The following is a 27,458-nucleotide window of genomic DNA, read 5'->3' as shown; positions in this document are numbered from 1 at the left end:
TATGGCTAGTGTGTTTTGAAAAGGGGGAACCCGACCTATTTTTTTCTAAACCGTCGTTCTGCAAAGATTGAATTTTTGGGAAGAAATATGTTAACATTATGGCGTTTATGAACAAGAAAAGCTGAAAACGTTTTCCGTACGAATTGATAAACCAGGTGTGCTCTAGTTCTAACGCAGTTTGGGTGGGCTGTATTAACCTTCTTACTGTACAACCAGTTCAATGTACTCTATGTATTTTAATAATCGCGTCCCTTTTTCCACTGAGAAAGCTGAGCTGCAACTGACGCTAAGCCCGTATGCCCGCTGCGTTCAGATTGAGGAAGAGGTGAGGCCGTGAACTTGTTCGTGAATACATCATATCGTTCTCGTGGGGTAGGTGTTGACGGCACCCTGTCGACAGCTTGGACAAGCGTTTCTAATTTATCGCGTGACCTCCGGCTGATTCAAAATCCTACCTACATATTGTATAAGTGTATCGATCGCGAGTGTTAGCACTTAAGATATTACATGCATCACCGTAGAGCAGGGTCGAGATAGATATCTCTTGTTCTAAGAGCCTTCCTACTTTGGCGGGTTGATTACTATTAGCAATAACTGTCTATTTGAAGACAAACACAAGCATACTCAAGCGCACGATATGTATTTGATGCATATAATGCATATATGATGTATGTGCGAGTCTTCCAATAACAGGCCCTGTGATAGATGAGCTCTTTGTCTCAAAAAATCCTAGTATCACACCCTAGCGCTTTATCACCGGAAATTGGATGGGATACTTGAGAGCAGAGTTGTACCTTTGGTAACTTGTATTGCCGAAAACCGGGATGGATGGGGGGAGGGGGGTGGGTTCAGTACACTTAACAGGTTAACCGCCCGTCTCAATTTACATCCCACGCAGTGTAGCCCTGCAGTCCGAAATAGACAATAAACAAGACAATCTTACCTAGAAAAATGTAAGTCCAATAACATAGGCTTCATTAAAACTATGACAAATATTGTTTTCGCCTTGTGTTTAGAAACAAAATTTGAAAATTAAGTGAGGATTTTTGTGTAGGTTATTTCTTACTATTTTAGCGTTTATACTTATGCTGGTTCTTACTATAGCTGTGGCACTTATTTTATCGTTTGTGGACCCCGCATGGTAAAATTCGATTCGTATGTGGGATCATTGTGAAGTGCGCGGTTGGATCCCTGGCGGAAGTTAACGTTTTCCTATTGAAAAAGTGGCCGTCAACAAAACAAGCTTACTAGCTCCATCCCTCGCGGCAAAAGATTTGCCAAGCGACGTGTGTATCAACCAAGCTAACGCCACGAAACCAAGAAACCTCGCGCTAGTAACTCCCCACCTATTTGCAGCTAAAAAAAGAATACAACTTTTACTTTTAACTTGGTGTGAGGCTCATCCAAAGAAGATACTTAACGCCAAATCCTCGCGGATAATACATCTGTATCTAAAAGGTACGCCAGCGCGTATCCGGTGTGGGCTAGCGCGACGTGTTGCTTGCCATCGGAAGTCGCGTAATATAAACTGTTATTTCCCGCGTAAGAGCACCGAGAAATGTTAATTAAGAAATTATACCGTTAGGAGTCAGCTCAATGGCCTGTTTTAACCATTACACCATGAATCTAATAGTTGTTTTTGGTTGAAAAACAAACATGTTGTGGAAGGAGTGAGTTGGTTGGCTAATTCGTCTCACCTCACGCCGTGAGAGGAGGGTCTTCTTGCCGCTGACACAACAAAGACAGATTGTGTTTCGCTTTGCGGGATCCCGTAACTCGATACCCGCATAAAACCCGTAACGTGCTACGGCACTGGGATTCAAAGCTTACATCATTTGCACTTTAGAAAACCTTTAAGAAATAACAATAAAACCACAGAGGTAGCGGCCAGCTCTTCCACCCACTCGACGATTATAAAGAGCGGCCTTGCGCGAGGACACAGCCACATAATCAAGGCTCTGAGACAAGTGTAACTGTGACGCGTAGAGTGGAGACCCAGTGTTCCGTGTAACGCGCGAAGATGAAGAGTGTGTATTCGTTACTTGTGCCCGTCTTGTTGCTACTAATGATGTATGTTTAGTGCGTGAAACGATACCATACGTGACAAAGTTCAGTGGAATTCTCGTTTATTGCATAACCAATTTATTGGCAACTCATTCTTTGTTTTCTCTTTTTTTTCACATCCATAGGAATTTATGGCTGTGTCGCTCTTCAAGATGCAAACAAGGCTCAAACAAACCCACGCCGTCACCGACACCGGTAAGTTTACCAAGAAGTTTCGTTGCGTTCTGATGCGCTTTTCATAACGTGTAATTTTTATTCAAAGTGGTGGATGATTCCTTGGGATAGGAGACACTATAAAAGGCAGAGGGATACCATAGATGAAAAAAGCGTGCTTTTTACGCGCACAACAACGATGTATTCCAGAGCATCGGGCAAACACCTCAGAGTACTGGAGAATGGTGAAGTGGATGGAAAGGGAGAAAGAAACGATATATACGGTACGTTTGCAAAGCATCAAAATCCTTTTATATAATTATCATTATTTTTTTCTATACTAAACGTTGTTAATGTAGCCACTTTGCGTTGGAGCCTTCATTAAATTTCTAACTGAAGAACTTAGCTTTTTTGCCCCATGTGTGTTGGACAGCTTATACAAGTTAACAAAGTTTGGTGAGATCTAGCTTGCGTGCGTGCGTTAATCTGTTAGATCTCGTACGCCAAAGTTTTTAGAGCAATCCCATTAGAGGCAATTACCGAGTGAAGAAGGATATCTCGAAGCAGTGACGAGATTTGTACCAGCTGTGTACGTTAGATGTCTGTGTGCAAAAATTGCTTTGATTACACTCTGTTACGTCCAGCATGAAAGAGCGATTTGCCAGTATCACATGGCGTTCTAAGGTTACCAGTGTTTAACATTGTTTATGTAGGGGAATAAGTAGGCCATCATGCGTATAATTCCTTTACACAGGACCTCGAGGGTGGCATTCGCCTTCTCATTTCAAAAGAGAATGCATTTTAATTATTCTTATTATCCTCATTCCTGAAATCTGTCGTGACGGTTTGTAAAACATGCAAACTTATTTAAATTTCAATCTGGACTCCCTCGTTCATCTTATATCTTTCACATACGAGGTAGTTTAACAAATTCTAGCTAAATTAAGTCACATTTTTCGGTTGGCTTTTGGCGAGTTGTTCACGCAGGAAGTCGAGGTTTTGCCGTATCCGGGACATGTGAGGGAAATTTGTTACAAAGACGCCGAGTGAAACTCCCCGCGCGCAACTCGTACAGGATGCTAGGAGATCTCACCCTCAAGTCGCACAGACAGCTTTACCAACTAATGACCGGGTCTGGTTATTCACTTACGACGTGATGATTATAGGCTTGGAGCTACACTATTACATTTACTCGTACACGAACTCCCCATTTACTCGAACTGACATAAAGCTCGGGCTCATTTTCAATCATTTCTTCCCGTATAACTCGAACTCCCTGCTAACTTGAACTGAATTCAAGTTTCTTAAAGTTTTTTTTTCAGTTATTTCTTCTCTGATAACTCGAAATATCCGCGAACTCGAGACGACTTCAAGTTTCCTAGAGATTAATGTTTTAGTTATTTCTTCTCGGATAACTCGAAATCGAAAATGCTTTTGTTTTCCTTTAGGGTTCGTGTTGACCGCGCTCCAAAAATCCTTTGGATGCAGGCATATAATTCCTTTTTTTATTATTATTATTTTATTATTATTATTTTATTATTATAACTGCGGCGTTATCGAACAGTAACAGTTAAAGAGAGACACGTTGTCTAAAATAGCGTAAATTTACACATGACTATCCGGGCTAAAGTCCAAGGCATTTCTGGTCGTTGACAAAATAGCCAATATGATATTATATCATATATATCATATTATCGGAGTTTAAAGGAAGCCCTGCTTGTGGGCGTGGCTTTTGTTAACCTCAGCTGCCAAAACCATTTTAGCTCCCTCTTCGATATATTTTCACTACTTTCAATTTCTTTCTACCTGTCGAATATCGCAACATGACACTTTTTAGCATTTTCTTCGCCATTAAAAGGCGAACAAGATGTCTCTTGGCGAACAAAATGTCTCTTACATTTGTGGCTTTGACAAAAGACTTTGCTAAATCTAAACCTCGACAAACTTCCTTTCTTGTGTGTTAGAAATTGTTTAATACCGATCGAAGGTTATTTGCCGTCGGATTAGCTAAGATAGCCGCGTTAGTAGACTGTAGCATATTATCCGGTATTATCAGCTTACAGAAAAAAACTTGGCTCCTGAAGACAAAAACAAAATAAGAACTTCTTTTTACCCTGTAGAATTCCTTCATAGCTCATTCTTCTAGCGATATATTTTTAATAGTTTTTTAAAGAATTAGAATCAGGCACCCCTTTGATATTGTAAACATTTAATACAAGTCATATTTTCAAGAACTTCAAAATAACCATCCTCTATTGAAGTCCAATACTTAAATAGAGGATGTAAAAAAATTCAAGAAATTTTAGTTAGTATTAGCTTGAATTTAATTTTATTACTTCCTAAGTATGAAATATAGGGTTAATAGAAAAAAATAACGGCGTTGCCTGAAACCCTAGTCGCAAACAAAGCTGTTTTTTTGTGGTTGAAAGGAAAGTTGTTCTTAGACCCCCATCGCCAACACCTCCTGTATTAGTTCTCCTTTGGGGTGTATTAGTTCTCCTTTGGGGTGATTACGTGCCCGCGAAAGTACACATACCCTGTGCAAGCTTTTAGTACATCCGCGTTCCGCTAAGCACAAAGTCGGGGGCTTCCGACATCGTAGATCATGTGATAAGCTAGGGGACTCGAGCCCTCGGTAAATCGAACTAACAAAATTTTCCCTTGACTTGGTGCACACTCTTTAGGTGTTTTTTTTTTACGCAAAATATTCCAAAACCTCGTTTCATTGACAAAACTGGACAATCCCGTGATTTCAACTTCCATTCTGTTTTCTATGTTCGATATATTTTTACCCCCGATAGATAACTCAGTTCTGATAACTAGGGTACACATTCGATATTTTCCAGATAGAAAAAATCAGAGATATAAACTCTCGCGTAATTTTGATTTCCCTTGGAAGGGGGACGAGGTTGAACGTTATCCTAAAAATAAACTCTTTTTCGGGCGCAAGTCCTCACACATATGGGAACAAAAGATTAATTGGCTGTCAACGAACTGGGAGTTACTTATGAGAGAAATAGATATCATCAACACATATTGTCATTTGTATAAGTACATTGAAAAGTATCTGCGCTAAGCATTTAACATAACTAGCATTATTGTCCTTATAATTTATCTATTTTAAGCGTTATCCTGGGGCACTAAAAGAAACAATTTACGGCGAAAGTAAATAAACGATCTTAACATATACATCGCATGACTTTAAATCAACATTTAGTTGCCTGTATAAACAGTGGCATGGTTTTGGAGCAGACAAAACTAACCATCAATCTTACCTACTTTAACTGCCTAAATCATTTTTAATGAAAAATGTATTTTATTTATATTTTAGTCGTGTAGAGAACACATAGATGCTGTCATCCATTTGTCCACGGCTGACTCCAAACATGTCTTTTTATCTTTGGTTGTGCCCCTATTTAGTTGTTTATATTACCCTGGGTCGAACGTTAATTGAATTATTTTGATTGACAATGCTTCCAGACTTTAGTCTGTGCATAGGTGAGCTTGTAAAAATAACCATCTCTGTAGAAAAATAGGTTGATTGAAACAACATACGAAGAACCTATCTTCTTTCGACCCAATGTTGCGGGGCGTCTATACAACCAATCACAGTCATGCTCGGAGCTCTCCAAAGAATAGAAACTACTTCCAAAATATCTGACTCGGGTTAAACAATTCCACTCCTAACTTTCTGATAGCAGATAAATGGCAAATTAATAACAAAATAATGGTGTTTTAAGCTCGGACTTCAGTTCCACATGATCGCCATTAATCAATTTCCTGACACTAAATTTTCGATACATTTTTTCAACCAACTGTCCAAACAAATTTCGTATAAACACATATTCCCTTTGATCACTACGGATGTCTATGTTTGCGTGATCGTAGCGACGGCTGAACTAGCGAGCTTAAAGAACGAGTCCAAAGAACGAATCTCTGGCCGTTAGGTTCCAAAGAAATCTTGTAGAAACTCATTTATTCACATGGGCATAAATGAGCTTGATAGCAACTCAACTGCACATGCGAAGTACTGTCCTCGCGCCTGAAAACTTGTTCGCATTCTTCGCCAAATCTATGCTCGCTGAAAACCACTGTACAGATAGAACATACTTTAAGCCGAACACGTGTCCTCAAGCACCCCCTCCTCCCCCCTCTCCTCCTGAAACACAAAGGAATATACAGGGTCCGTTCCATACGCGTGTGGTTACCACAGGATATAAAGTAGTATATTCCCCTCGCACTTCCAAACTCATACCAGCTATGTATTAGTACCTTATTAACAGACGAGGTGTCACCGCCCGCAATGCGATCAATCAAGACATTTCAATCACAATTCAACTAGCAAGCCATTGTTCATGCATTGCTCATACCTACAACCACTTCTTGTGTCCAAGGGCGTAGCCAGGGGGGTGGCCTAGGGGACCCCCCCTTTAAGCAGCCAAAAATACAGCAAAAGTATGAGACATTATCTAAAATACATGAGAAAATGCCTTGAAAGTCCCTTTTGGGGCCGCCTCCTGTTAAAAATCCTGGCTACGCCGCTAGCTTTTTTCCCGCGATGAAATCTCTAACCACAAAAGTACATTCTCAGCTGCGCTAGTCTCAGTTCCCAACAGCAAGAGGTCGCTAATGAGCTTGCAATCCGTGAGGTCGTACCCCTTGGGCCACACCTGTTGCACCCTTCATTTCTTGAAACAAAGTCGAATCCTTATTCGAATAATATGCACGCATGATATGACTAAGTGTCTATTAACTTGCCTAGAGGTGTCGCGCCTGATGTCAAAATACTAGGGTGGGAGGGGAGGCTAGGGCCTAAGCGTTTGCTTTATGGGCGTCTCAAATGTGTACGGGAGGGGGATACCCGGGGCATTTAATAAGGTCGAAGACGCAGGCATCTGTAAAAAGGTGACAAAGCGTTAAAATTACTTTTGAGAAAATATTCCTAACCTCTATTTCTTCATCCTAAGTGTGTAATTTTATTTGTTTCAGCTAAAGTCATAGTTCAGTCCGTTACGTTTGGTCGGATCACCATTCGCGGAATCAAGTCGAACCGAATGCTTTGCCTTAACAAGTATGGCAAACTTGTAGGAAGAAAGGTGAGCCCTTTCAAGGGGCGGGAGGGTGTGGGGACATGGGAGACAGCAGGCGGGGGGGGGGGGGGTGGAAAATAGTCAACATTTCTGTCTTATTGCCTTATATATTCTAATGAAGCTTTTTTTCTTCTATCTATCTTTCTCTCTATCTCTCTCTAGAGGAAAGGCGCCCTAGAGAAGCGCAAGAAATGCATGTTTGAGGACATATTATTGAATGGTTATCAAACGTTTGAATCGGTGAGATACCCGTGCTGGTTTGTCGCCATAAACAAGCGTGGGAGAGCGGTTAAAGGCCATTTGAGCATGCGCGGAAAGAGGACTCGTTTCTTTATGTACGGTCACCTGTATCGCTCGTTGAGCAGTCGGTCGACACCGAGACGAAGACGAATGAAGAGGTTAGGACTGCGCACGCGCAAGCAAAATACTGAGGCGATGACCATAAATCGAGGAAAGAGCAAAATTAAGCGGGTCATTTGATTATTTTGGAGATGCAGTTTTGGTGCCTTTTACCTATTAATCGGTTTGGCAGGAAATAAAGGAACCATTCAAATGGACTGGGGAATTCAAGGAATCCAGACAAAAGACTTTTGGTTAATGGAATAGACTACAAAAGGCCAAGGAAATCTGAGACTCGTAAATGAACGGTGTAATTTCAAAGATAACAATATGACATTTCAAAATGCTATATGATATTCTTGCATATATGAATTCGTTGTGTGAGGAGATTTAACCCCATTCCAAACCAAATTTTTTATCATATGCCTTTACTGAAATTTCAAAAAGCATTAGCCAATAATGATTACTGTACATGGAGATAGTCTAAGGGAAGAACCATCAGTGCTTCAAGCTATGGACTTCGCATGTAAGGGGACAATTTTCCATGTGCCTTTTTCGCAACCTGCTTGGTATTTATTTTCGGTAAGCAAGGGAAACGATAGTCACGTCAAACCTTAAAGTTCGACTTTGGATCAAAAATGCAAAAACAGAATTTGAATGAACTCCTCATAAAGATGCCTATGGATGTAATAAAATCATGTTTTTATTAAAAAAAGGCAATGAAACAATTTCTTACTGCTAAACTAGAATACGATATGTCGAGCGCAACACGTGTTCTAGCTTAGCAAACTTTAAAATTGTGGCATGTTTCAAATTTCAAGATTGGTAGTGTTGGGCTTGGTAGTGCGGGGCTTGGTAGTGTGGGGCTTGGTAGTGCGGGGCTTGGTAGTGCGGGGCTTGGTAGTTAGGGGCTTGGTAGTGTGGGGCTTGGAAGTGCGGGGCATGGTAGTGTGGGGCTTGGTATTTAGGGGCTTGGTAGTGTGGGGCTTGGTAGTGCGGGGCTTGGTAGTGCGGGGCTTGCTAGTGTGGGGCTTGGTAGTGAGGGGCTTGGTAGTGCGGGGCTTCCTAGTGCGGGGCTTTGTTGTGCGGGGCTTGGTAGTGTTGGGCTTGGTAGTGCGGGGCTTGGTATTGTGGGGCTTGGTAGTACAAGGGTTGGTAGTGTGAGCCTGGTAAGTGCAGGGCTTGGTAGTGCGGGGCTTGGTAGTGTGGGGCTTGGTAGTGCGGGGCTTGGTATTGTGGGGCTTGGTAGTGCGGGGCTTGATGGTGCGGGGCTAGGTAGTGTAAGGCTTGGTAGTTTGGGGCTTGGTGGTGTAGGGCTTGGTAGTTTGAGGCTTGGTAGTGTTGGGCTTGGTAGTGTAGGGCTTGGTAGTTTGGGGCTTGGTTGTGGGGGGCTTGGTAGTGCGGGGCTTGGTGGTGTAGGGCTTGTTAGTGTGGGGCTTGGTAGTTTGGGGCTTGGTAGTGTAGAGCTTGATAGTGTGGGGCTTGGTAGTGTGGGGCTTGGTAGTGCGGGGCTTGATAGTGCGGGGCTTGTTAGTGCGGGGCTTGATAGTGCGGGGCTAGGTAGTGTAAGGCTTGGTAGTGGGGGGCTTGGTAGTGCGGAGCTTGGTGGTGTAGGGCTTGGTAGTTTGAGGCTTGGTAGTGTGGGGCTTGGTAGTGTAGGGCTTGGTAGTTTGGGGCTTGGTAGTTTGGGGCTTGGTTGTTGGGGGCTTGGTAGTGCGGGGCTTGGTGGTGTAGGGCTTGTTAGTGTGGGGCTTGGTAGTTTGGGGCTTGGTAGTGTAGAGCTTGATAGTGTGGGGCTTGGTAGTGTGGGGCTTGGTAGTTCGGGGCTTGGTAGAGCGGGGCTTGGTAGTGTAAAGCTTGGTAGTGTGGGGCTTGTTACTGTGGGGCTTGTTAGTGCGGGGCTTGGTAGTGCGGGTCTTGGTAGTTTGGGGCTTGGTAGTACGGGGCTTCGTTGTGGGGGACTTGGTAGTACGGGGCTTCGTTGTGGGGGACTTGGTAGTGCTGGGCTTGGTAGTGTGGGGCTTGGTAGTTTGGGGCTTGGTAGTGTGGGGCTGGTAAGTGCAGGGCTTGGTAGTGTGGGGCTTGGTAGTGCGGGGCTTGATAGTGCGGGGCTAGGTAGTGTAGGGCTTGGTAGTTTGGGGCTTGGTAGTGGGGGGCTTGGTAGTGCGGGGCTTGGTGGTGTAGGGCTTGGTAGTTTGAGGCTTGGTAGTGTGACGCTTGGTAGTCTGACGCTTGGTAGTGTGACGCTTGGTAGTGTAGGGCTTGGTAGTTTGGGGCTTGGTATTGTGGGGCTTGGTAGTGCGGGGCATGGTAGTGTGGGGCTTGGTAGTTAGGGGCTTGGTAGTGTGGGGCTTGGTAGTGCGAGGCTTGGTAGTGCGGGGCTTGCTAGTGTGGGGCTTGGTAGTGAGGGGCTTGGTAGTGCGGGGCTTCCTAGTGCGGGGCTTTGTGGTGCGGGGCTTGGTAGTGTTGGGCTTGGTAGTGCGGGGCTTGGTATTGTGGGGCTTGGTAGTGCGAGGGTTGGTAGTGTGGGGCTTCGTAGTTTGGGGCTTGGTAGTGTGAGGCTGGTAAGTGCAGGGCTTGGTAGTGCGGGGTTTTGTAGTGTGGGGCTTGGTAGTGCGGGGCTTGGTAGTGCGGGGCTAAATAGTGAGGGATTGGTAGTTTGAAGCTTTGAAGTGGGGGGCTTGGTAGTGCGGGGCTTGGTGGTGTAGGGCTTGTTAGTGTGGGGCTTGGTAGTTTGGGGCTTGGTAGTGTAGAGCTTGATAGTGTGGAGCTTGGTAGTGTGGGGCTTGGTAGTTCGGGGCTTGGTAGTGCGGGGCTTGGTAGTGTAAGGCTTGGTAGTGTGGGGCTTGTTACTGTGGGGCTTGTTAGTGCGGGGCTTGGTAGTGCGGGTCTTGGTAGTTTGGGGCTTGGTAGTGCGGGGCTTGATAGTGTAGGGCTTGGTAGTGCGGGGCTTGGTTGTGGGGGACTTGGTAGTGCGGGGCTTGGTAGTGTGGGGCTTGGTAGTTTGGGGCTTGGTAGTTTTTGGCTTGGTAGTGTGGGGCTGGTAAGTGCAGGGCTTGGTAGTGTGGGGCTTGGTAGTTTGGGGCTTGGTAGTGTGGGGCTTGGTAGTGCGGGGCATGGTAGTGTGGGGCTTGGTAGTTAGGGGCTTGGTAGTGTGGGGCTTGGTAGTGCGGGGCTTGGTAGTGCGGGGCTTGCTAGTGTGGGGCTTGGTAGTGAGGGGCTTGGTAGTGCGGGGCTTCCTAGTGCGGGGCTTTGTGGTGCGGGGCTTGGTAGTGTTGGGCTTGGTAGTGCGGGGCTTGGTATTGTGGGGCTTGGTAGTGCGAGGGTTGGTAGTGTGGGGCTTCGTAGTTTGGGGCTTGGTAGTGTGAGGCTGGTAAGTGCAGGGCTTGGTAGTGCGGGGTTTTGTAGTGTGGGGCTTGGTAGTGCGGGGTTTGGTATTGTGGGGCTTGGTAGTGCGGGGCTTGGTAGTGCGGGGCTAAATAGTGAGGGATTGGTAGTTTGAAGCTTTGAAGTGAAGGGCTTGGTAGTGCGGGGCTTGGTGGTGTAGGGCTTGTTAGTGTGGGGCTTGGTAGTTTGGGGCTTGGTAGTGTAGAGCTTGATAGTGTGGAGCTTGGTAGTGTGGAGCTTGGTAGTTCGGGGCTTGGCAGTGCGGGGCTTGGTAGTGTAAGGCTTGGTAGTGTGGGGCTTGTTACTGTGGGGCTTGTTAGTGCGGGGCTTGGTAGTGCGGGTCTTGGTAGTTTGGGGCTTGGTAGTGCGGGGCTTAATAGTGTAGGCTTGGTAGTGCGGGGCTTGGTAGTGTGGGGCTTGGTAGTTTGGGGCTTGGTAGTTTTTGGCTTGGTAGTGTGGGGCTGGTAAGTGCAGGGCTTGGTAGTGTGGGGCTTGGTAGTGCGGGGCTTGATAGTGCGGGGCTTGGTGGTGTAGGGCTTGTTAGTGTGGGGCTTGGTAGTTTTGGGCTTGGTAGTTTAGAGCTTGATAGTGTGGGGCTTGGTAGTGTGGGGCTTGGTAGTTTGGGTCTTGTAGTGCGGGGTTTGGTAGTTTTGGGTTTGGTAGTTTTGGGCTTGGTAGTGCGGGGCTTGGTAGCTTGGGGTTTGGGGTTTGGGGTTTGATAGTTTTGGGCTTGGTAGTGTGGGGCTTGGTAGTGTGGGGTTTGGTAGTGCGGGGCTTGATAGTGCGGGGCTGGTAGTGTGGGACTTGGTATGTGTGCGGCTTGAAAGTGTAGGGCTTGGTTGTGTTGGGCTTAAGGCCTTGTTACACGTAGACTTTTCGGCTGCCACTTTTCTCACAAAAAAATTGTTGCAGATTGCAAGCGCCCTGTCATTCGTGAAGTTTTTCCTGCGATTTGGTAAGTGCAGGGCTTGGTAGTGCGGGGCTTGGTAGTGTGGGGCTTGGTAGTGCGGGGCTTGGTATTGTGGGGCTTGGTAGTGCGGGGCTTGATGGTGCGGGGCTAGGTAGTGTAAGGCTTGTTAGTTTGGGGCTTGGTGGTGTAGGGCTTGGTAGTTTGAGGCTTGGTAGTGTTGGGCTTGGTAGTGTAGGGCTTGGTAGTTTGGGGCTTGGTTGTGGGGGGCTTGGTAGTGCGGGGCTTGGTGGTGTAGGGCTTGTTAGTGTGGGGCTTGGTAGTTTGGGGCTTGGTAGTGTAGAGCTTGATAGTGTGGGGCTTGGAAATGTGGGGCTTGGTAGTGCGGGGCTTGATAGTGCGGGGCTTGTTAGTGCGGGGCTTGATAGTGCGGGGATAGGTAGTGCGGAGCTTGGTGGTGTAGGGCTTGGTAGTTTGAGGCTTGGTAGTGTGGGGCTTGGTAGTGTGGGGCTTGGTAGTTTGGGGCTTGGTAGTTTGGGGCTTGGTTGTTGGGGGCTTGGTAGTGCGGGGCTTGGTGGTGTAGGGCTTGTTAGTGTGGGGCTTGGTAGTTTGGGGCTTGGTAGTGTAGAGCTTGATAGTGTGGGGCTTGGTAGTTCGGGGCTTGGTAGAGCGGGACTTGGTAGTGTAAGGCTTGGTAGTGTGGGGCTTGTTACTGTGGGGCTTGTTAGTGCGGGGCTTGGTAGTGCGGGTCTTGGTAGTTTGGGGCTTGGTAGTACGGGGCTTCGTTGTCGGGGACTTGGTAGTACGGGGCTTCGTTGTGGGGGACTTGGTAGTGCTGGGCTTGGTAGTGTGGGGCTTGGTAGTTTGGGGCTTGGTAGTGTGGGGCTGGTAAGTGCAGGGCTTGGTAGTGTGGGGCTTGGTAGTGCGGGGCTTGATAGTGTGGGGCTAGGTAGTGTAGGGCTTGGTAGTTTGGGGCTTGGTAGTGGGGGGCTTGGTAGTGCGGGGCTTGGTGGTGTAGGGCTTGGTAGTTTGAGGCTTGGTAGTGTGACGCTTGGTAGTGTGACGCTTGGTAGTGTGACGCTTGGTAGTGTAGGGCTTGGTAGTTTGGGGCTTGGTAGTGTGGGGCTTGGTAGTGCGGGGCATGGTAGTGTGGGGCTTGGTAGTTAGGGGCTTGGTAGTGTGGGGCTTGGTAGTGCGGGGCTTGGTAGTGCGGGGCTTGCTGGTGTGGGGCTTGGTAGTGAGGGGCTTGGTAGTGCGGGGCTTCCTAGTGCGGGGCTTTGTGGTGCGGGGCTTGGTAGTGTTGGGTTTGGTAGTGCGGGGCTTGGTATTGTGGGGCTTGGTAGTGCGAGGGTTGGTAGTGTGGGGCTTCGTAGTTTGGGGCTTGGTAGTGTGAGGCTGGTAAGTGCAGGGCTTGGTAGTGCGGGGTTTTGTAGTGTGGGGCTTGGTAGTGCGGGGTTTGGTATTGTGGGGCTTGGTAGTGCGGGGCTTGGTAGTGCGGGGCTAAATAGTGAGGGATTGGTAGTTTGAAGCTTTGAAGTGGGGGGCTTGGTAGTGCGGGGCTTGGTGGTGTAGGGCTTGTTAGTGTGGGGCTTGGTAGTTTGGGGCTTGGTAGTGTAGAGCTTGATAGTGTGGAGCTTGGTAGTGTGGGGCTTGGTAGTTCGGGGCTTGGTAGTGCGGGGCTTAGTAGTGTAAGGCTTGGTAGTGTGGGGCTTGTTACTGTGGGGCTTGTTAGTGCGGGGCTTGGTAGTGCGGGTCTTGGTAGTTTGGGGCTTGGTAGTGCGGGGCTTGATAGTGTAGGGCTTGGTAGTGCTGGGCTTGGTTGTGGGGGACTTGGTAGTGCGGGGCTTGGTAGTGTGGGGCTTGGTAGTTTGGGGCTTGGTAGTTTTTGGCTTGGTAGTGTGGGGCTGGTAAGTGCAGGGCTTGGTAGTGTGGGGCTTGGTAGTGCGGGGCTTGATAGTGCGGGGCTTGGTGGTGTAGGGCTTGTTAGTGTGGGGCTTGGTAGTTTTGGGCTTGGTAGTTTAGAGCTTGATAGTGTGGGGCTTGGTAGTGTGGGGCTTGGTAGTTTGGGTCTTGTAGTGCGGGGTTTGGTAGTTTTGGGTTTGGTAGTTTTGGGCTTGGTAGTGCGGGGCTTGGTAGCTTGGGGTTTGGGGTTTGATAGTTTTGGGCTTGGTAGTGTGGGGCTTGGTAGTGTGGGGTTTGGTAGTGCGGGGCTTGATAGTGCGGGGCTGGTAGTGTGGGACTTGGTATGTGTGCGGCTTGAAAGTGTAGGGCTTGGTTGTGTTGGGCTTAAGGCCTTGTTACACGTAGACTTTTCGGCTGCCACTTTTCTCACAAAAAAATTGTTGCAGATTGCAAGCGCCCTGTCATTCGTGAAGTTTTTCCTGCGATTTGAAACAATTTGTTGAAGAAAGTAGAAGAGCGTTCTACTTTTCGTGCGACTTTGAGAAATACAAAACGAGTTGCAAAGGGAGTGTCATACGCAAAACAATTCGCGTGCGACCTGCTACATTTTTTTTGAGAGACAGGTCGCAAGAGAAAAAAAAACGTACGTGTGACAGGGCATTTAGTAGTGTAGGGCTTGGTAGTGTGGGGTCGATATTGTGGGGCTTGGTAGTGTGTGGTTTGGTTGTGTTGGGCTTGGTTATGCGGGGCTTGGTTATGTTGGGCTTTGTAGTGTGGGTCTTGGTAGTGCGGGGCTTTGTAGTGTAGGGCTTTGTAGTGTGGGTCTTGGTAGTGCTGGGCTTGGTAGTGTGGGGCTTGGTAGTTTGGGGCTTGGTAGTGTGGGGCTTGGTAGTGCGGGGCATGGTAGTGTGGGGCTTGGTAGTTAGGGGCTTGGTAGTGTGGGGCTTGGTAGTGCGGGGCTTGGTAGTGCGGGGCTTGCTAGTGTGGGGCTTGGTAGTGAGGGGCTTGGTAGTGCGGGGCTTCCTAGTGCGGGGCTTGGTGGTGTAGGGCTTGTTAGTGTGGGGCTTGGTAGTTTGGGGCTGGGTAGTGTAGAGCTTGATAGTGTGGAGCTTGGTAGTGTGGGGCTTGGTAGTTCGGGGCTTGGTAGTGCGGGGCTTGGTAGTGTAAGGCTTGGTAGTGTGGGGCTTGTTACTGTGGGGCTTGTTAGTGCGGGGCTTGGTAGTGCGGGTCTTGGTAGTTTGGGGCTTGGTAGTGCGGGGCTTGATAGTGTAGGGCTTGGTAGTGCGGGGCTTGGTTGTGGGGGACTTGGTAGTGCGGGGCTTGGTAGTGTGGGGCTTGGTAGTTTGGGGCTTGGTAGTTTTTGGCTTGGTAGTGTGGGGCTGGTAAGTGCAGGGCTTGGTAGTGTGGGGCTTGGTAGTTTGGGGCTTGGTAGTGTGGGGCTTGGTAGTGCGGGGCATGGTAGTGTGGGGCTTGGTAGTTAGGGGCTTGGTAGTGTGGGGCTTGGTAGTGCGGGGCTTGGTAGTGCGGGGCTTGCTAGTGTGGGGCTTGGTAGTGAGGGGCTTGGTAGTGCGGGGCTTCCTAGTGCGGGGCTTTGTGGTGCGGGGCTTGGTAGTGTTGGGCTTGGTAGTGCGGGGCTTGGTATTGTGGGGCTTGGTAGTGCGAGGGTTGGTAGTGTTGGGCTTCGTAGTTTGGGGCTTGGTAGTGTGAGGCTGGTAAGTGCAGGGCTTGGTAGTGCGGGGCTTGGTAGTGCGGGGCTTAGTAGTTTGGGGTTTGGTAGTGTGGGGCTTAGTAGTGCGGGGCTTGATAGTGTGGGGCTTGGTAGTGCGGGGCTTAGTAGTGTGGGGTTTGGTAGTATGGGGTTTGGTAGTGTGGGGCTTGGTAGTGTGGGGCTTGGTAGTGCGGGGCTTAGTAGTGTGGGGTTTGCTAGTGTGGGGCTTGTTAGTGTATGGCTTGGTAGTGTTGGGCTTGGTAGTGCGGGGCTTGGTAGTGTGGGGCTTGGTAGTGCGGGGCTTGGTAGTGTTGGGTTTGGTAGTGTGGGGCTTGGTAGTGCGGGGCTTGGTAGTGTGGGGTTTGCTAGTGTGGGGCTTGTTAGTGTATGGCTTGGTAGTGTTGGGCTTGGTAGTGCGGGGCTTTTTATTATTATTATCATCATCATCATCATGAGGTTGCGGTTGCTGTTGCTGTTGTTGTTGTTCTTTTTGTTGTATATAATGACCCAATATGTAATCGATCCCTGAAGGATCGCAATAAATAATTACGAAATCCTAAGTCTATATACAGTGGATCCTTGATTTTGCGATATCGTCCTTGATTTTACGGTATCGTTGAAAAGAGGTCCTCGATTTTACGATATAGAGAAAAATCCATTGAAAATATCGTTGTTGCGAGGTCGGGTTAATTATCAACTTTTACAAAATAATAAAATTGCAACTGTACTCTGTGCAAGACTGTACAGTTACTCTCTGTAAACTGAATCTGCATTTAACAAGATCTGTCAAGTCAAGAAAATCGATTAACTGTACTGTTCGTGTGTGGTGTTTTGAGTTTTTCTCTATTTTTGATAGACAGAATCAGCAATATCGTTGTATGAGGTCAAAATTACGATGAGGAGAACAAAGTTGTATCGTAAAATTTGAGAATATCGTTGTGTCCAATATCGTTAGATCGACGTAATTTCTCAAACATTCACTGTATATCCGCCGGGAGAAAGGAACGTCATCGTAAAATCCAGTATCGTAAAATCCAGGTTGTTCCAATGTACTCCAGGAAACAATTCCGTCCAGCGCGTTTTTTTATATTTTGGTCTTCTACCCAAACTTATTGAATTTTATCGTGTAAAGAGACATGCAAATGTAAACTCGCCACCACTATTGATTAACTCGCCGCCACTATTGGTTAACTCGCCGCCACTATTGATAAACTCGCCACCAATATTGGTTAATGCGATACTATTGGTTAACGCGCCACTACTTGTTGGGTAGGTGGCGAGTTGACCGGATGCCTTATGAAATATTGTTTTTTGAAATCAAAATAGAATGCGATCAATATCACAAAAAGTTGTTTTCCATTGCATGGCTATACTCTAAATATCTTACCTTCTTCGATAATGAAATACGCTAATTCAAAAGCATTGGAATTGGCCATCATACTAACTAGGGAAAGAATTTCAAAGTACACATATTGAGTATCAAGGTTGAACAACTTTTGGGCCGAATTTTGAGAACTTATGAAATAGAAAAACGGATGCGAAACGGTCGAAATTGTTAAACAAAACTATGTTTACCACCGTTTTGGACTGGCTTCATCAAAAGCAACCGGTTTTTTTATTGTTTTTTTTTTCACCAATATACCTCTGCTTGCCCTTGGCCTGGTGCCTTAACTAGCGTTAAGTAATCCCACTCATTTCCTGTTTGTCTATAAAAAGCACTTCTAATCTCTTCGCTTCATCTCCTTTATTGCGATGCTCAATATTCTACGAACTCTAGTCAATAATTTCCAACTGCTAAACAGCATCTTAGCTTCCCGTACAGATTTGCTCACAAGCTAGTATCGGTAGAGAGAAGGGAGAATACATCCCGTTCACACATGCGCACAAGCTAGTATGGGTAGAGAAAGGGAAGAATATGTCCCGTTCACACATGCGCACAAGCTAGTATGGGTAGAGAAAGGGAAGAATATGTCCCGTTCACACATGTGCACAAGCTGGCACCGCTAGAGAAAGGGGAGAATGTCCCGTTTACACATGCGCACAAGCTAGTATCGGTAGAGAAAGGAAAGAATATGTGCCGTTCACACATGCGCACAAGCTGGCATCGCTAGAGAAAGGGAGAATATGTCCCGTTCACACATGCGCACAAGCTAACATCGGTAGATAAAGGGGAGAATACATCCCGTTCACACATGCGCACAAGCTAGTATCGGTAGATAAAGGGGAGAATATGTCCCGTTCACACATGCGCACAAGCTAGTATCGGTAGAGAGAAGCGAGCAAATATCCCGTACAAACATGCGCACAATCTAGTATCGGTAGAGTGAAGGGAGAATACATCTGTACAAACATGCGCACAAGCTAGTATCGGTAGAGAAAGGGGAGAATATGTCCCGTTCATACATGCGCATAAGCTACAATGAGTTAGAAGAAGAAAATATCCCGTAGAAACATACGCGCAAGATAGTATCTAGAGAAAAGGGAGAAAATATCCTGTACAACATGCGCACAAGCTAGTATCGATGAGTTAGAGAAGCAAATATCCCATAGAAACATACGCGCAAGATAGTGCCGTAGAGAAAAGGGAGAAAATGTCATGTACAACATGCGCACACGCTAGTATTGATGAGATAGAAAAAGAAAATATCCCGTAGAAACATACGCGCAAGATAGTATCGTAGAGAAAAGGGAGGAAATATCCTGTTCAAACATGCGCACACGCTAGTATAATATAGGTAGAGAGAAGAGAGAAAAAACAGTACAAACAAGTGTACAAGCAAGAATTGGACGAGAGAAATCCCCTACAAACATGCGCACATACATCGGTAGAGAAGGGAGAAAATATCCCACCTTGCCTTTATTTGTCGTTGTAGTCCAAAATAAAGGGGTTTGTTTATTATACAAAAAATTATATTCGACATCATATTCCTCTAAATGTATGAAGGCTAGTGCGACTAAAGCGACGACCGTCCTCGCGCCCGTGCACGAATTCTGCCCCCACTCCATCCCGTTACAACCCTAGCTATCATCACTACAAACTATCACAGGAATAACGAGTCAAAAGGTTACGCACTGATTTATTGGGTTTAACGACCGACCGCAAACCCGCCCCGACGAAGCACAGGGCCCGAAGCCGTAAAACTCGCTCATTTTATTATCTGTGCTAGAACTAATAAAGACGTTAAATTCGCTTATTTTTTTAGGCTTTGTTGGAAATAGAGTCAGGTATCACGGAACTTTTCTATTACCTCAAAATGTACTTTAGTTACAGTTGCCCTCGAGGCTATTCCAAAGCATCGCTATGCTGTTAAATTAGACCTTTTTTTATTAATCTTTATAAATGTATGCTTCTATGGGTTTGAAGTGGTTTCCATAGCAGTTTCACTCTTTTCTCTGGGAATAGTCGCCCTTCATATAATATTGTTGCAAAGTCTAATCTCTTGAATACAAAAGCAAACGCTATGATAAAATCATCACGTTGGAGTCAGTAGTTGGCCACGCAAATAAAAAACTTTGAAATTATTTTCATAGGCATAAAAGCGAAATTTAGCACAAATATCTTCAGGCTTCGTATGATGTAAAAGCGATCAATCATTTACGATGGACGTTGTCATTTTACATAGCCGAAAGTAACATAAAGAGAATACGCAGAGCGTGGCTTCCACTCGGAAATCAGCAATCATTAGTGAATAACAAGTGTCCGAGGGTTGAAAAGGGACAGAGAACTTGATTTATTTGAGGGTTTTATTTTTCTTCCTCTCTAATCGCGTTTCTTATACCCATCCCGTGGAGACCCGTGATTATGTTTGACAAAGCAATAAATTAACCGTCAGAATAATAACAGAAAAATAGGGACTGGAATGAACAAAAATTTTTTATTCGAAAACACACAAGCTCAAGTTGAACGTAAAAAGAAAGCGGGATAATGGAACGCAGAGGGGTAGGGTTTCTTAATTCCTTCACTTACGGATCATTTGGCTTTATGTTTACATTGTCAAATTGAAAGCATTAAAGATTCGTCTAAGATGTGGAAATGCTGATGGCATAGTTTGTGAGCAATTAGCGAGTTGAGACAGAACAGATCCAAAACCCTGCTCGTTTGCTCAACCGTCTGGTTGGTATACTCGTTAAAAGCTCGTAATGTGCCAAAAACGTCTATCTATGACGGAAATAAACCCCTAAATGAAAATCCGAAGATGATGCTATAAAGTTGGCTCGCAAAAAAAAGCAGAGCACGCGCAAGCACGGCCTAATATCCTAAATACCCGTAACTGTCATGTAAATTCTTAGATGGGCTCTCTGAGCGTATTTTTGGAGGGCCTCCCGTAATTAGTTTGACTACGTCAAGCAAGCTCAACCCTACATCCTGTGTTGCTAAATGTGTGGCTAAAAGTGATCCAACTATTGGCTTACAGCAATCCACTACCGCACGGCCTAGAGTTATTTCCGATTATCCCCAAGACTTCAATCGGCACTAGGTGGGATGTTCTTGATCCAACGAATATAAAAAAGTGTGTTTTTTTACGTAATATATGTGTGGATTTTATGACCTACTCACCTATAACCCTATAACAAGCATAAAACACAGCAGAACACTGTAGCCAGCATAGTCAAAACGTGAAGCAAACCATCTTTCATCAAATTTAATATGTACAAGAAAAGCCATAAATAAAAGCATATATTTGATAGACGAATTTTCAGATCGCTCAATATGAGCCTAGATTATAAATTATAAATCTTTTGGGGGAGAGAGAACTCGCTACAATATCTCAGATTTCCGAACTCTGTGTTTTGGTCGCCGTGAGCTGGCGATTCTCTGTCTTCTATAGCAGGTACAGACCTGAAGGCAACCTCTTGCCGGGAAATAACATAGTATACATGGCAGAAATATTGAACACAGAGCTATACACATCCACCTCGTAACGCATGTGCGCCTCGGTAGATCCTGTTCGCACGAGCAAGGGTCCTCAGTTGTGAACGCTTCATCGTCACTATCTTTAGTACAATGATACAACGCACCTTTTACACAACACATACATGTCGCTGTATCAACGAGTGATTCCACCGTTCGACCACAGCAAAATAATTGAACGTCTTCTTCATCAACACTTTGTTTGCCTTGGTTCGCATTAGTGCGAATCCTAGCAGAGAGATCCGAGTGTTTACAACTCGGAGAAGTCGGCGATACTGGAGTTCTCGTAACAGTCCTAGCAGACACGGAGTACACAGGTCCACCCGTGTGCCTTTTAGCAAAGGTATTATAACTCGAACTCGAAATGTGTGTCCTTATTTCTCGGTCACTTGGTAGTATTCGGGGTAGTGGATTGGATCCTTTCGTGGCAGCTTTAAGGATGCAATAATCATATTCGTCGCTGTCCTCGTCCTTGCCTATGGCTATCGTATCGATCTTGTCCCCGTTCTTTGTGTGTCGTAGCCGATGTTTGGACTCCTTTACGGGATCTCTTTTCTCCCATATTACGGCGTTTTCAAAAGGATTTTCAGTGAGTGTCACCGTGTTTTTAAGCGCCATGAAACATCTGATCTCCCGTTCAAATCACCCTCAAATCCAACAAAAGTGCCAAAAGTTTTGCGCAAGTATCTCAAAAGTCTTCATCAGTTTCCAACTCCGGTGCGAGTTACAGGTGATGGTCTAAAAGTAGAGAAAAAACACACATTGATTTCTGAACCTCAGGGAATGACCTGGCACGATTCAAGCTTACATCAATTAACGTTACGCTAATCAAAATACGGCATCAAAAGCGAACTTGACTCGGTAAATTAGCAAAGTGTGAAAACTAAGAGCCTAAGGTGATTTAGCTTACCTATTGCCTAGCTATCCCGAGCAAAAACTAGAAAAAACGAGTGATATAAAATGGAAATCCGTAGAGCGAAGCGAGAGTTCCGTGTACACCGTCCTTATGCCAAAGCTCGCAGGAAATGAAGGAATGCTTCCGGTGGGCTAATCATACGGACATTGTACAGTAAACCAATACACAGAGTCCCCGATAAACTAGAGTTCCATCTACAACTCGAGCAAAGATGCGCGTGTGATTCCACACAAACTGGCTGCTAACTTTTTACGAAGTATTCTTTAAGTCGGTATCTTGTAGTATTGTGGAGTGTAGTATAATTGTATCGCGGACATCGTTACACCTTGCAAATGTACTTACTTATTATACTTAAGGCTCGTTTGAGATTGTCAGTTGTGACGTCACCAGTACGCCTATTTTTATATTCAGTTTGTGTACGTTTGTTGGTGCGAGTGCGCGCGCTCGGATAGACGGGTTTGGTTGTGGGGGTGAGCGTGGAGTTTACTTGACGTGTGCTTTGTGTTACTCCAAATTATCAACGCGCGTCTCAAATGACCCAAAGTGCTGGATTATCGGAATGAAAAGACCATATTGCTTTATGCAGACACACTCTCAATGGCACTTCCGGTCTTTTTCTACTGAGAATAAAGGGCTCAGACAAAGCAGTTGTTTTTATGGTCCGGATTTGCATAATCATCATTCTGGACATTTTCCACAATTTGCATAAGAAGCTTAGTCGCTTTCCCTGACACGGAGATTATCCCTTCCTGCTTGAAGAGAGCAAAACGTCTAAGGCTACTCTATTCTAGGCTCCTGTTACTCATCGCCATCTTCAGGGCAAAAAATACTTCTGCGGCGCCGTTTCTTTGACACTTCCAGTGCGAATTGTTTGGTTTGCGCGTAGGGCTTTTACCCCTAGGTTAAAAATCGCGAGATCTCTTTACAAACAATCACTCTACAAAGCTAGCTATCTGACAGCCTTCCTTCTCGCCATTTGCCCTATTATAATTATTATGTAAAAAGCTTAGTCGCGGACACTAGTCGGGCATTGACGAGGTCATGAGGGTACGGAAGGCTGATGAAATTAAGCGGCAATTTTGTGAAGACAACTTCCGATGTCCTGCGATCCTCACATCCGATTTGACAAATTCCAAAAGCCTTCTGACCAGAGGCTTGAAATCTTTGCATACCGATAAACTCGTATTTCTACATGTTTCAACCGGTACTTTGTTACGATCAAGCGAAAATTGGGATGTCTTAGGATGAGTCAATCCAGTACTCTCGCCGCCTAATGTCGTGATCTAATTTATCTCGTGTTTATTTTTAGCAACTTGTAAAGGAGAAGCAAAGTATTTGCGAAAAACTTTTATGTTGATCATAGTTATTTAAAATGCTAATGTTCGTGAATTAAGTGCTTTTAGCTCTGGCGATAATAGACTAAATGTGGGTTCTAAAATGGGGTATAATCAGACTTGAATCTGAGTTTAACGATTGATTAGAGGTCCAGCAGCCGCGAAAACAATATTACTTCCGGTACATGGCACCTCGGACTCCTCGTCGCATGCTGATTCGCGTTTAATCTAAACTTTTAATCTCGAACTCCAAAACCTCCATATGACGAGAAACATCTTGTAGCCTGTCTACAATGACGTCTAGAAGTCTATGTTAGCTCTAAATACACCTCAGTATGAAAACTCATGCCATATGACATTATCACGACATGCGCACTCAAATTCGATAAGTACAATATTTAGTACTTTGTCCTAAAGCACTCATGTCACCACGGCGCAACGCTGGAATGTCAATACAAGCGTTAGCTGAGTGTATCTAGCGCCTTGACAAGTAATAAAACAACCTCTGGGCACACGCTATTTTGAAGGGGCTACTTGTTCAGGTCTAATTAACTTGCGCACTGCGCATGGCTGAACTGTGTCTGCGCATGCTCTGTAGGCTTTCTTGTCAGTATTCAAGTTTAGGCGCCGTGTTTTGTAAACAAGAGTTAACTAAGTGACGGGGTGTGTTTGGATTGCGAACAAAAGCGGTGTAAAACTAGGCAGCACCATAGTCCAAGTTCAGATCATTTGTTTAAGGACTTGAGTTTGTCTAGGTAAGGATATGAAGGTCCTTGGGAAGACAATCGATAAATGAAGGCTAGCATATATGGGTGTGCCCTTACCGTATAGGCCAAACAAGCACAGTGATGCGCTTAACTAAACACTGCTCTTGCTCGCTAGAGGTAACAGACCAGAGTTTGAAACTTAAAACCGGGGTTTGTGGATCGCGCGAGAGTTAAAATAATATGATGTTTTGATAAATGACGACAAAGCTGAATTGTAATTATATGATGATGATAATGGCCAAGAATGATAATATGATGGTGTGTGGTAGTTTTTGTCGTTATTATTGATGATGATGATGGTGATGTTGATGATGATTGTGATGATTATGATGGTGATGATGATAGTAATGAAGGCGACAATGACAATGCGTCATGATCGCCGTTGTCGCTGGCAGCTAATGTTTTTCTTATTCAAGATGTTGATGACCATGCGTGGTAAATGCTGTTATTTATTATGTTTATGGGGAGTGATTAGTGGCTAAGTGACAAAGAGAGGAGGGGGTAATTTTTTTGTTACATAAGACTTTCTGGCAGCCCAAAGGGGGGGGGGGGGGTTAAACCCTCTAAACCTCCCCCCTAAATCCGCTACTGGTACATCAGGGTAAAGCCCATCGCTGATGATTTCCGCTCGCGGGATTTTGCAAATGGGATTAGATATGATGATAATTTTGGTAAACCGAGATAATTAATTTACTTGACAAAAAATAACCTAGAGAATGTCTTCCGTCTTAGAGAAAATAACAAAGTTTCCGTGCCATGTAATGTTTCTCTTGCTTGTCTCGAATAAATAAAACCAAGTCACAAGTGCGTTTTTGTCACATGTAGCAGCATCCTCTGCAATTAACATTATCTCCTAGTCCTGCACCAAAAGTCGATTTTAACAAATCTCTTCATTTTTCACTTGCAAGTCGCAAAAAAATGCATGACGTAAAGAGCTTTAGCAAATATAATACCAATCATGCACTGAAAAATGCATTACCGTGCAAATCGAAAAAGCTTTAGAGCGGCGACAGAGCGAGATTTTTTTCGATGAACAAGTTGACGCCATCATAGTAGCATATGAGTAACATAGTCAATTTAGTCGATTTAGTCCTCAACCGCATCTTTCATTTGTCGAATGATAATATATTATCCATAAAACTTCTTTAAGTTTGTTATGTTTTCTTGGTAATACTACTGGTAATGTTAACTTTTATCAACTACACAGTTTTGTAAATTGCCACCCTCTGTAAAAGCATATATTATTATATTTAATTCAGAAAATGCACTTTTAGAATAAACTGGAACTGAACTTGCCTTTGGTGCATGTCATAAAGATACTCGCTTCTCCCATTCATTTGCGAGATCCAAAGGATTAGCTCTATTGAGTAATTCTACCCCCCACATCATTTAAGGATTCAAATTCTTTGCAAAGCTTATACAGTTTGTGAAGCGACACATATAGGTACCTCTCAGTTAATGAGCCTTAAATGTCTTGTCTATTGCCACATTATTTTCCCCATTTAACCTTGAAATGTCTTCAACACGCCTGCTACAATGCCTCTACATTGTTATTGTCAACTGGGTATGGATCCTTTTCTTTAAACACTACGAAGCCTTCTATTTCTTTGCTAAGTTTCATATCTGACTAAAACCATCTGTTTGCATTTTGGAAGCCTTCTATTCCTTATTTCTTTTCCTAGTCATTTCACATATAACTGAAATAATCTGTTTGCATTTTGAGATTTGGTATTTATTGATTATGTATTTTCTATCTTACTTTGGTGCACATTTCACTCATCATTCTTAGATTCAGTACCACCCACCTTATCCACGTTTTCGTCGAGAATTGTCTTTCAATAACGTAGCTGCTGTTGTTGCCTGGTGGTTTACAAAACTTAGTCTCCTTTAATCATCGTTAAGTACCCCCGTGCGGTTATACCAGGAAACGCTAGTAATGGGCGAGAATGCATAGGAGCCTTCTTGAGTTCCGCTAGTTTGCGCCTGTGTGAGACCATCCCGATCGTATTCTTGTGGGTTTCCCGTGTCTGCGAGTGAGTGCTCGTTTGCTCTGCTGCGCGCATTGTTCAGTTTCCTTCCTGACTTTGAACTCAATCGCTGTTATTGCTGATAACAAACCGATGCCTGGTGAGCGTGTTATTACGGCAGACGCTCAACAACAGGAGGTATTTTCTCCTTTTGTTTAAAAACGCCAACATTTTTTGTGTATCCCTTTCCTATCAAACTATCAGCTACTGTTTGCTTTTTATGATTTTTTTGGTTCGTAAACAGTAAACCTTTTTAGTGATACCTTTTGGATTTGAATGCTGAAAGATCTTTTCTGCCCGTATTAAAGAGGTGCTATGACAATACCCTTATTTTTTTAATTGTCTTTTCTGCCCGTATTAAAGAGGCGCTATGGCAATACACTTAATTTTTTAATTGTCTTGCGGGAGAAGACTGAATAAGCGGCAACAGGTGACCAGGTCTAAATCCTGATTTTCCCGACCGCTTTTGATCTTCGGTCCCTCCCGGCCACTGCTCACTCCAAATCTCGTTTCCGTTCCTATTGAGATTTTCCTTTTAACTTCAAACCCCGTTCCATTAACCTACCAAATCCCGTTTCCTTTAGGGGGAAGGGGAGGGGGGTGTAAAGGGAGCTATACTTCAAAGTCATGGCTCATGATTCTCAACACATTTCAATTTTCGATAGAATCTTTTTCTTTTACAGTAAAAAGTCGAAATTTGTTATTCGGATAAAGCAAATATTACCACATTCCACGAAATTTGACTGAAATATGATTAAATATACCATCCAAGCCATCGTTTCCAGCCTATGAAATCATGTTTTTCAAGCTGTTTTTAAGTTTTGCGCAGGAATTATCTCAAGGAAAGTTGCGCACTCACAGTGCGTGTGCCGTCATTTAGCCGTGTGTTCGTCATTTAGCCGTGTGTGCGTCATTTAGCCGTGTGTGCGTCATTTAGCCGTGTGTTCGTCATTTAGCCGTGTGTTCGTCATTAAACCGTGTGTGCGTCATTTAGCCGTGTGTGCGTCATTTAGCCGTGTGTGCGTCATTTAGCCGTGTGTGCGTCATTTAGCCGTGTGTGTGTCATTAGCCGTGTGTGCGTCACTTTGCTTGTGGGTGTCATTTAGCTGTGTGGGCGCAACTTTACCATGTGTGCGCAACTTAACCGTGTGTGCGTCACTTAACCGTGTGTGCATCACTTAACCGTGTGTGCGTCATTTAACCGTGCGTCAATTAACCGTGTTTACGTCATTTAACCGTGTTTGCATCACTTAGCTATGTGTGCGTCACTTAACCGTGTGTGCGTCATTTAACCGTGTGTGTGCGTCATGTTACTGTATGTGTACGTCATTTATCCGTGTCTGCGTCATTTGACCGTGTGTGCGCAACTTAACTGTGTGTGCGTCACTTAACAGTGCGTGATTCACTTAACCGTGTGTGCGTCATTTAGCCGTGTGTGCGTCACTTAACCGTGTGTGTTTCATTAGCCGTGTGTGCGTCACTTAACCATGTGGGTGTCACTTAACCGTGTGTGTGTCACTTTGCTTGTGGGTGTCATTTAGCTGTGTGGGCGCAACTTTACCATGTGTGCGCAACTTAACCGTGTGTGCGTCACTTAACCGTGTGTGCATCACTTAACCGTGTGTGCGTCATTTAACCGTGCGTCAATTAACCGTGTTTACGTCATTTAACCGTGTTTGCATCACTTAGCTATGTGTGTGTCACTTAACCGTGTGTGCGTCATTTAACCGTGTGTGTGCGTCATGTTACTGTATGTGTACGTCATTTATCCGTGTCTGCGTCATTTGACCGTGTGTGCGCAACTTAACTGTGTGTGCGTCACTTAACAGTGCGTGATTCACTTAACCGTGTGTGCGTCATTTAGCCGTGTGTGCGCAATTTAACCGTGTGTGCGCAACTTAACCGTGTGTGCGTCACTTAAACGTGTGTGCGCAACTTAACCGTGTGTGCGT

General features: G+C 45.1%; 4 protein-coding genes across 6 annotated transcripts; 1 reads left to right on the top strand and 3 right to left on the bottom strand.

The window, feature by feature from the left end:
- The first annotated feature begins 1,818 nt into the window (after window positions 1-1,818).
- On the top strand, window positions 1,819-8,371 carry LOC116619694 (fibroblast growth factor 8b-like). Of its 2 annotated transcripts, none has more exons than XM_048729049.1 (5): window positions 1,819-2,027; window positions 2,190-2,259; window positions 2,327-2,501; window positions 7,207-7,313; window positions 7,470-8,371. In XM_048729049.1, exons 3-5 carry the CDS (start codon window positions 2,333-2,335, stop codon window positions 7,785-7,787), a joined length of 594 nt encoding a protein of 197 aa, XP_048585006.1. In that variant the 5' UTR covers window positions 1,819-2,027; window positions 2,190-2,259; window positions 2,327-2,332; the 3' UTR covers window positions 7,788-8,371. The 2 variants fall into 2 exon arrangements, with proteins under 2 accessions (XP_048585006.1, XP_032240634.2); XM_032384743.2 differs by having other exon boundaries at window positions 1,819-2,070.
- LOC125567914 (proteoglycan 4-like) lies at window positions 8,313-11,964 on the bottom strand. The gene is given in 6 exon segments (XM_048728929.1): window positions 8,313-8,324; window positions 8,899-9,937; window positions 10,089-10,264; window positions 10,267-10,282; window positions 10,868-11,121; window positions 11,944-11,964. Coding segments are annotated over 6 exon segments (1,518 nt in total).
- A 126-nt stretch (window positions 11,965-12,090) lies between these two features.
- On the bottom strand, window positions 12,091-14,503 carry LOC116619655 (repetitive proline-rich cell wall protein 2-like). Its single transcript, XM_048728928.1, has 3 exons — window positions 14,490-14,503; window positions 13,232-14,321; window positions 12,091-12,885 (listed from the first exon to the last, which is right to left on the bottom strand). Exons 1-3 carry the CDS (start codon window positions 14,501-14,503, stop codon window positions 12,091-12,093), a joined length of 1,899 nt encoding a protein of 632 aa, XP_048584885.1.
- Window positions 14,504-20,178: 5,675 nt separating this feature from the next.
- On the bottom strand, window positions 20,179-21,886 carry LOC5521469 (protein sprouty). Of its 2 annotated transcripts, none has more exons than XM_032366817.2 (2): window positions 21,721-21,886; window positions 20,179-21,200 (listed from the first exon to the last, which is right to left on the bottom strand). In XM_032366817.2, the coding sequence occupies exon 2, from the start codon at window positions 21,078-21,080 to the stop codon at window positions 20,310-20,312; it is 771 nt and encodes a 256-aa protein (XP_032222708.2). In that variant the 5' UTR covers window positions 21,081-21,200; window positions 21,721-21,886; the 3' UTR covers window positions 20,179-20,309. The 2 variants fall into 2 exon arrangements, with proteins under 2 accessions (XP_032222708.2, XP_032222707.2); XM_032366816.2 differs by lacking the exon at window positions 21,721-21,886 and adding an exon at window positions 21,373-21,713.
- Between the last annotated feature and the right edge of the window lie 5,572 nt (window positions 21,887-27,458).

This window comes from Nematostella vectensis, chromosome 6 (assembly GCF_932526225.1).
Source record: "Nematostella vectensis chromosome 6, jaNemVect1.1, whole genome shotgun sequence".
Classification (NCBI taxonomy): Eukaryota; Metazoa; Cnidaria; class Anthozoa; order Actiniaria; family Edwardsiidae; genus Nematostella; species Nematostella vectensis.
The sequence above is the reverse complement of the archived record's forward strand: the minus strand, read 5'-3'. Positions and strand labels throughout refer to the sequence as shown.

What these genes read in the sequence shown, in the direction of transcription:
- LOC116619655 (XM_048728928.1), bottom strand. An exon ending in ACCAAACCCAACACTACCAA is followed by an intron (nt 12,886 to 13,231) that starts GCCCCGCACCAC and finishes TACACTACCTAG; the next exon opens with CCCCACACTATCAAGCCCCG.
- LOC5521469 (XM_032366817.2), bottom strand. Translation starts at nt 21,080, where the DNA reads ATGGCGCTTAAAAACACGGTGACACTCACTGAAAATCCTTTTGAAAAC.
- LOC116619694 (XM_032384743.2), top strand. Translation starts at nt 2,021, where the DNA reads ATGAAGAGTGTGTATTCGTTACTTGTGCCCGTCTTGTTGCTACTAATG. An exon ending in CCACGCCGTCACCGACACCG is followed by an intron (nt 2,260 to 2,326) that starts GTAAGTTTACCA and finishes TTTTATTCAAAG; the next exon opens with TGGTGGATGATTCCTTGGGA. An exon ending in GCAAACTTGTAGGAAGAAAG is followed by an intron (nt 7,314 to 7,469) that starts GTGAGCCCTTTC and finishes ATCTCTCTCTAG; the next exon opens with AGGAAAGGCGCCCTAGAGAA.